The 8,984-nt window shown below is 40.1% G+C and overlaps 1 protein-coding gene across 1 annotated transcript; it reads right to left on the bottom strand.

The window, feature by feature from the left end:
- Positions 1 to 222: 222 nt before the first annotated feature.
- ormdl3 (ORMDL sphingolipid biosynthesis regulator 3) lies at positions 223 to 8,545 on the bottom strand. The gene is made up of 4 exons (XM_014979941.2): positions 8,195 to 8,545; positions 6,338 to 6,542; positions 5,889 to 6,040; positions 223 to 3,322 (listed from the first exon to the last, which is right to left on the bottom strand). Exons 2-4 carry the CDS (start codon positions 6,509 to 6,511, stop codon positions 3,187 to 3,189), a joined length of 462 nt encoding a protein of 153 aa, XP_014835427.1. The 5' UTR covers positions 6,512 to 6,542; positions 8,195 to 8,545; the 3' UTR covers positions 223 to 3,186.
- Positions 8,546 to 8,984: the final 439 nt, after the last annotated feature.

Here is an 8,984-nt window from a genome sequence, read left to right as displayed (position 1 = left end):
GCAATGACATAGTAACAGTTTTAACAAATATATAAATAAATATATACATCTTTTATAAAAGTTACCTTCTGCAGCTCTCGGCAGTGTTTGTATCAAAAACGGTAAAAGTTATCAACAACCAACCCAGTCAGGTAAACTCCAACTGTTTTTATTTTCTTTTTCTTTTTTCTTTTAATATTTAAAAATAAATGAAAGAATATAACCAAGAAGAGTACCTTTAAATCCAGGAAAAGGCTTTTATTAGGATACCAAATCTTGGTTTTTAGAACTGTTAACCCAAGTCACGATAAATCCTCCTTGTTCCACTCTTGTTACTTTCGCTTAATGAATGTTTAAAAACCACCGTGGTGTTGTCTAACATAAGGACCACTGTACGGTACGTGTATCCGTTTACGAGCCTGAAATAAAGACCACGGGTTAATTTTCGACTGGACGCATCCCCGCAGAGTTGACAAGGAGTGCAAACAATATTCTTTACAGCATGTCGTGAAAAAAAAAGAAGAAAAATCAATTTTGAAAGCAGACAAATCTTCCACTGCGGAGAAATCAATTCACAAAGAGCAGGCTAATTTATACTTTTATTAGATCCATTTTTCATTCTTAATTTGGCTCAGGACTATAAGTGCCAAACACTCCGCCCAGTCCAAGCAGGCCAGTGGGAGACATAACTCTAAGATTCAAATTAACCTCTGAACGAGACTGGAGGCTGGTCAATACTGTCTGTAAGGGGTTTAGTGTGTGTCCTAAAGAGAGCAAATCATCCTCATTCCACCTTATTTTCAACTCTCTGTAGATCTATAATGTCCAGGTGTTCTAACAATTCAAAGAACAAATTAAATCATTAATCACATATCCTGAAATATTAAATACTCATGTTGTACCTGCAACTCAACAGCCGAGTGGAAAAACTTTACATTCGTCACTAGGTTGAAAAAAAAAAGTTGGTTTCAATTAATGTGCTTGATGCTCGTTTTCTCTGACGGTCAAAACTTCAGAAATTGATTTTTAATCTGCTCAAATCGATTAAAGATACAGTTACTAATGAACAAACCTCTTTTTTTTTGGAAACGTTACACAACAAATTGCTTGCAATGAAAACAACAGATATTCTCAAAAGATCCCGAGTAGCTCGCTACATAACGACACGTTTCACTGTGGAGCGCCAGCAGCCATTTCCCAATACTGTATTTGCAATTAAGACATCAACGGCTGCTTCCTTTACATTCATATAAATAAAAATAATAATAATTAAAAATTAAATAACAAAGCCATGCGACTTCAGCTACAGTATTTCCCTATGGTTGTTTGGCCCAACAAAATACTACAATCCACAACTAACCACAGCTGGGGAATGGAGCGGAGACAACCAGATGTGTTGTAATAGGCCAAGGGGGGGAAGGAGGACGACACCGTGCCTTCAGACTATCAAATTATGGTCAAGAATTGCATGAGAAACATATGAGCCCACTGTTTTTGTTGCATGAAACCATTTCTATTATTTTTCTGTTAAATTGTTCTTGAAGTAGGGAATTTCTCCACCCCAAACAAAGTCCCTCAGCATAAAAGCTCCACTTTGACACACCGTTTGACTCACGAAGCAGCTTCAGTCAGTGCCTTTCTATGTGCTTTTGAATACCATGTGTGCATGTCTGGTAACTCCGTGCAACTACAATCATTTCGGTACCCAGCGCTGCATGTGGATCAGATCTGACCGTTCCTTTAATGTGACTAACTTGGCTTGTGTAGCTGGACAGGCAATTGAGTATTTGATGCCCCTTGTCTGGTACACAGAATATTTACAGCATTCTAGCCGTTGTTCGTTCCTTTACGGTGTTATGCGAGGGTCTATTTCATCATTATCAACGCTTTATGTTTACTGTCACAAATGTACAGCTTTATTCCTGTGTAAAATAAGATCGGCTGGTGATGGGCATGGGTCGGCATGAGTTTCTCACAGTATGATCTTTATTCTATGACTTTGGCTCCAACCAAATTTTTCTGAGAGGACAATTTAGTCTTTCTCAAATGCAAAGATGAGGTGTAGGAGCCTTCTTTCAGCCAGCTTACCAGCAGTGGGCACCAACCCGTTGGCATTGGGCTTGCAGTGAAGTTTTGAAACCTCAGATTTTTAAAAACCTTGGTACACCTCAGAGCCTTGCTAGTGATGCTAGCAAGGCTCTGCCAAATTGGAGCTTAATTGGATCTAAAACATGGATTGAATAGAAGCATCAAAGAAATCTGGCTATAAATGTATTTTTTTTTTTGCACAAGACACACAGATGTAAAGAAGATGAAACAACCTAATGTCATAATTCAGAGGAATTTTAATCTGTGCATCTTTGAAGTAAATAAGAAAAACATCTTGAGCAACATGTGGCATTTTGTAATTGGATTACATTCGACTGCTCTGTCAACAGGAACCAGCTGAAGCAAGTACCTCTATCGTTTAAATGCATACCCTTGTTGGTATTTTAATAAAATCTTATCTCTTAACGGAGACCGTGGGTCTGCTGGCCCGTCCCAGACGGCTCACGCATTCTGTGCCAGAGGACTTTGCATACAGGACAAACCAGGACAAGAATTTTCCAAATACGGAAACGGCCAGATAAAAATAAGAGCTGCTCAACTTCCCAGTCTTGACCCCGCGCAGTGCAGAGCAGAGCAGAGCGGAGGGGAGCCAAATATAACTTGGTGGTTTCTCGTGTCTCGCCTCTCCAGCAGTTCGCCGGTTCCTCACCGCGTCAGTGTAGCGTTGTTGCTCTCAACCGAAGCCGCAGACCTCAAAAGAGACGAAGCCGCGGCCTTGAGCGAGGCTGAATAAATACAGTAGTGTATCATTAGACAAAAATTTACTTTAAAAACTGCCTCTTAGTGCCAGCAGAGTGAAACAGCACAGACTCGTTTTGTGCATCGTCTTCAGAAATGTCAGAAATTTGTCTTCGAAGAAGACCTGACGCGTTTGTAAACCATTTAGGATGAACCACAGCTTGTTGCAAAGACGACGCGGTCCGCTTGTGCTTTCTCCTCAGAGTCTTGCTGATTGGGAACCGTGGTGGTATCCTCAGCAGGTTTCCTTTATGGAGCACTTGAGTAGAATAAGGTCCTCATCAGAGGCCCATTGGACCGTGTGCTCTAAGCGGTCCAAGGGGGGAACCGTAAACCTCCATCTCTTCTTCTTCCGTGCTGTCAGTACTTGTTAATCCCAAAGATCCGAACGCCGTGCAGCTGCGGCAGTTTGGGAATGAGTACCGTGAGCAAGGACACGGTGTTGACCACAAAATGGACTCTGTCGTACTTTGTGTAGAAGCTGGTTAATATATACCTGAAGCAAAAAGAGAAGCGGAGAAAGGAGATGGAGAATCAGAGTTCAAGGAGTCGTCAGGAATATGTTCAACATCACAGATTTTTTTTTTTTTTTTTTGGCAGAAGTTGACCCTTTTCTGTGCTTAAAAGCTGAAGTTTTGGCCAGATCTGCAAGAAAACAGTAAAAACAATCTTTCTTTGGGTGACATTTCATGCTGTTTTTAGATTGTACTTCAGAATCATTAGATGCATATTAACTGATTTTAATGCAATTAGCCTTTTTTAGCATAAAAATGATGTGATTCATTCACACTGGAGGATTTTCTAGCAAGTATGGACTACCGTCTTACCATTTTATTCAAATGTGAATCCAGATTTTCACTCCAAAAACCCTAATTTTTGGATTGGCAACAAAATTTGCTTTATGTAATGATGAATAATTAATAATTAATTTTTAACAAAAGCAATAATAAAGATAGAATTCCTCTTAGTCAAAATAAAACGTCAGGGAACCGCTTGAATTAATTAGTTACAACAACATTAAATTTCCAATTGGGATCAATAAATAATTTTTGAATTTTGAATATCAGAAATTATTATACAACAAACATTCAGTCTTTGTGTTCTCAGAACACCAGCCTAAAGCGGTGATATTACAGAGCACTTTTCTCTAAAAATACGAAAATGAAAAATACGCAAACTGATCAAATCAACCACCTAATGAATCATGACAAGACAACAAAATATTGAGAAATAACTCATTTCCAATTAATCAATAATAGTACAACGTTAGAACAGCAATATCACAGCTCAGTAAGGATGTGCAAGTGTTAAATTACTACATGTAACGATGGGAGGGGATTTTCTTTGTTAGCCGTAGCTTCCAAAGAACCAGCAGCTCAGGTGGCTGCGTGTGTGAAGCTGAGCTAACTAACCGCTCAGGCTAATGGCTAGGAAAAAACAATGGACACAGTTTGTAAATGTTACATCAGACAGAACTGAAAGCTGACAATTTAACGAAGCCACGTCTAAAACCGTCAATCTGTCGATCTAGCTTTAAAATTCACTCAGGTAACTCAAGACATTTTGCAGAGTGTTCCACGTCATGGGACCCGACAGGCAAACGCCTTTCTTCCCCAAGTTCGGAGCAGAAACCAAGAGCTGATTATTGGAACACAAGGACTATTGCCTGGTGATCTTTTGTGCTTTTTTTTTTGTTTGTTTGTTTGTTTGTTTTTTGAGTGTGTGGGTCAAGATGTTGCATTTTGCTATAAATCTCAGGGCAGGATGATAAATTGTATCAATCTATTGAAGACAATGGGGAGAAGCACAACTATACAAAAGGTCACTATAGTTCAACACAGATTTAAAAAAAGTGGCAGCAACAAGTCACTTTTTTTTTACATTAAAATAAAAGTACAGCTTATTGCATTAATAAAAATCTAGTTTTACTCATATTCATCTCAATAATTGAGGAAGTCTTCCATTAACATACCAAAGTATTTATAGGAACTGATCATCTATTTGTCCCTTCCATCCAGGGCAACCACAGCAAGTATATATGCAATCTATTTTTAGAATTGCTTAAAATAAGCAGCTTTGTCTAAAACGGATTTAGAACAAGCTTCAGCTTAAGTATGTTATCCCGAAAGACATTAAAAGCAGCTTGTAAGTTTTTCATGGCCAGTTCGAGAAACAATGCAAAGCAAAGAACGACTATCATCAACATAAAAAAAGGTGACAATTTGAATCAGCCACATTTTGATACAAGGTATTTATATCCATATCCACCCCACAGCTACATTTGTAAATAATAAATTACGAAAACATAATGGAAGTAGTCTCCTCAAACCTGAGGGGCGCAGGTCATTTTGTCCCTTTGTCCTTTTGTATTTATTTATTTATTTATTTTGCAGTTTTGGTCTTTTCTGATACAGCTTTTTGCAAACTATAATGTGGCTCGATCTGCCACAGGACATTTAGTGCTGACCCAGCAGCTTTTTGTAGTCATCTTGTTACCTGATATGACGTTCTAATGACACAAAGTACATTTCTACACCTTACTTGTGATTTCATTTATAGCATAATTTCACTTTTAATTAACCATGCAACACTTGGGTGAGAATTGAAAACGCTCTGAGCCGTTGCCTTGGGAACAGCAGCACATTTAAGGCCTCTACAGACTTACAACGTCCTGCACTGCTGTTTCGTTCCGGCGCTGACAAACTACTTCCTGTCGGCGCTGAGTGCAAAACGAGACGACAAATGTGTACAGAAGCACAGTGTACACCTGCAGAGCTGCTCTCATTACAGTATTCTTGCTGAGGCTGCAAATCTGACCCAGGAAACCAAAGTGCCTCCTGTAAACTGAACTCTCATGATAACGAGGGAAGAAAAAGCCAGGAAAGCACTTATTGGTGCACCTGCGGAAAACCCAAGTCCTCTGTCAGTTTGTGGATGTGGAGAGTAACCACTGTGATCTACTGGCCCACTTCGCAAGAGTGAAAGGTAGCAGAGAGCAGAAGGAGAAAGAAAACGGATCAAGGGAACCTCAGCAACGAGGGGAGAACGGGTGGATCACTTACAGGACAATGGGCGTGATTGTGAGGAACTTTCGCGAAGCGGTGAACTGCACGCCGTAGTCCATCTGCTCCCAGTGGGTCAGGAGGCGAGCCTTGCCCTGATCCGGGGTCTCGAAGGGAGTCCCTTTGACCGTGTGAAGCAGGAGGTACATGCACTGCAACGAACGCACAGACAACCAGCAAATCAGAGATATTAACAGGAAGAAAACTGGGAAAAATTTGGCTTTTTCTCTAAGTTTAAACTTAAAAACAAGTTTGTGCAACTGGTGATAGCAACACCTCTGAACACGGCATGTTCATTGTAACCGCTGTCTTAATTTGAACCACCAAACAAACGCTTTCAGAAAAAAAAAAAAAAAAAAAATATCACAACTGCTTCGCCGTTACCCGTCTCGCTCACAAAAATGTCAAAGCCACACGGCGGACGTAAAGCCCGCTGGAATTCCTCTCACCAGATTGTGGATGAGGTTGGTGAGGGTCCAGACGACCGGGACGCTGACGAAGGGGATGCTGAGCAGGATGATGTGAAGCAAGCCGATGCCCAGGATGTAAGACAGCCAGATGCCCCTGCTGTTCATCACCCGGGTGTTGGGGTTCACCTCGCTGTGCGCCGTGCCCACGTTCATGGCGGCGTGCGCCGACGTCGCTGGGATTTATCTGATACAACATAAACAAAAGTCCAATTGTTCACGGCTATGACTTTTTCTTGGTTGCAGAAGGTAATTATTTGACAATCTTTGTTGATAGATCACAGGACGATGACCCAGAGTCTCATTAGGCATATTCATTTTTTTTTTCTTTTTATTCCTATAGAGCTGCAGGGAAACTCTGGGTGAATTGATGAGTAAAGTATGAACTCGTGACACTCGAAATGTGTTAATAAGTAATGATTTTATTCCCAATAGTCCATGCAATATTAATTATTATGTCCTTTTTTTTTTATTGTGATGAAAAAGGATTTGCTATATGCTGGACAGCACTTTGTAAAACATGCATTATAAAACATTTGGTTTTAATGAATCACCAAAGAAAAGAAAATGAAATTCTGGTGATTTTGGGTAAAATTTCTGGCGACAACTTTTTCCAGTTTAACTCATGATCAGGAAGTATATTACATTAAAAACTGGTTTTCTTTCGACTTGTTGGTCAAGTACAAGAAAATCTTTTTTTAAAACCCTTTTAATTGAAGGCATCTAAACTAAAAACTAAAAAAAACTCTTGAAATTAACAACTGAGTTCCACTTTTTGAATTAATAAAATAAATTAAGTTTTACATAAGAATTTGTTGAAGACCATCATTAAAGCAGTGACTGCTTAGACAGGAGAGCATAACTAATTAATCTTCTGCCTAAACGTTGAATTTCTCAGTAACTCTCTTTGTAAATGTAAGATCTATTAGTCATTCCAGGCGTAAGACAGAGAAGTAAAGGACAGGAGGGTTATCTGGTCGTAGCCTGGGGCTGTGAAACAATCCGTCTCCACATTTGCATTTGGTTGAAACCCTGATCTTAGTTCAGTCAGAATTTACTTACAGTCTACCTAGAAATTAGTACTTTGGAATACGTATGATCTTATACATATTCTGAGCATTCATCTTAATTTATTCCATTTTAGATTACTTTCTTATGAGCACCAGTTACTCCATATATATATATATATATATTTTTTTTTTGCTAAAATATAAAACGCTGGTATCATTTCAAAGTTTAGAACATTTTGGCCGACACATCTAATAAAATATATTACAAACACTGTGTCCCAATTCTGAACACACCATCTCCACTATGAGGCACGGTGACTGCACCATCATGCATGGGGATCTTTTGTTGTTTTCAAAAGGGACATAACAGCTGGTCAGTGTGTATGGGATTATGGAATGAGTCAAGTTATAGACAGTGGTAAAGAAAACCTGATGCTGCAGATTACTTACATTCAATAAAACAAACTTAAGTTTGTGGCTGAATGTGAAAAAGTTCAAGGGGCCCTTAAGATGTTTACAATACAAAAAAATGAATAAAAAGCGAGTCTGCCAGGCCATAACAACTTTTTCAGTAACGGAAAAACAGCTTGAAGAGTCACACATGTCAAAGTTTTTGTTGTTATTTCAAAAAGTAACCTATAGAGGCGAGATAAAGTCCTTAGAGAGAGAAAAATAACAACTCACTGCCGTCAGCGAACAGCCGCATCCCAGCATGCTTTCAAACTTACTTACCTGCAAACTGAATTACCTCAGACTGAATGTCCTCCAGCCAAGGCAGCTGGAGGGAAGATGAGCCGATTTCTCTTCAGTTCAGTGAGTTTCCACTTACCGGGTGGAGAAAGTGGTTGAACTCCGACCTGTCCGGGGGCAACAGTCCGTTATCACTGGTTTTTGTGTGATCTGTGAGCTCAGTTATGTAACCGGGAGAGGTCCGGGTGCTCCCATCTGTCTCTTCCCCGCTCTTCCCGAGCTCCACGCGGCCGCTCAGAGTGGAACCATCCGCTCGGAGAGGCGCAGCTCAGCGATGCTCCGCTTCCCGCACACCGTCCTCCACAACGCCAGCTGGTGACAACACGGCACGGTCCACAAAGAGCCCGTCACCGACACATTCACTCTCACGGGCGCATGTCCTCGCGGAGGCTTCGCTCATCGCATTTTGCAGCGGTTGGCTGGCCGGTGTCACGTGGGGTGAGTCGAGCAATGAGCGCTTGCTACGGTGAGCCGTCGTGGACGACGCCCCCTTCACGTAATCCAAGAGAGGTGGGATTAAGAAAAATGAGTGTCGTTCAGGGCAGACATAAATTATATTATTTTATGTACAGAACTTTGTGTGATTTTTTTTGTATGTGTGTGCGTGCGTGCGTGTGTGTGTGTGTAAACAACAATTTCTCAGTTTCCTAAATTTATTTATTAATTTTTTTAACTAGTTTTTGAGCTACTATGAGAGCTAAAGCTCTAGTATTACGTTGTAGTGTTCCTTCATTCATACATTTTCTAACCCATTTCCATTTTCAAACTTTTAGTTTAAAGGTGATAATTCTACAGAGATGAGTAGATGGATGAATAGATAAATTACCTATGAATTACCTAATTACCTATGGATGGTTAAATGAATGAAG

Source organism: Poecilia mexicana, unplaced genomic scaffold (genome assembly GCF_051168715.1).
Source record: "Poecilia mexicana isolate PSO_F unplaced genomic scaffold, ASM5116871v1 scaffold_19, whole genome shotgun sequence".
Lineage (NCBI taxonomy): Eukaryota > Metazoa > Chordata > Actinopteri > Cyprinodontiformes > Poeciliidae > Poecilia > Poecilia mexicana.
Note: the sequence above shows the minus strand (reverse complement) of the source record. Positions and strands in the feature narration are given on the sequence as shown.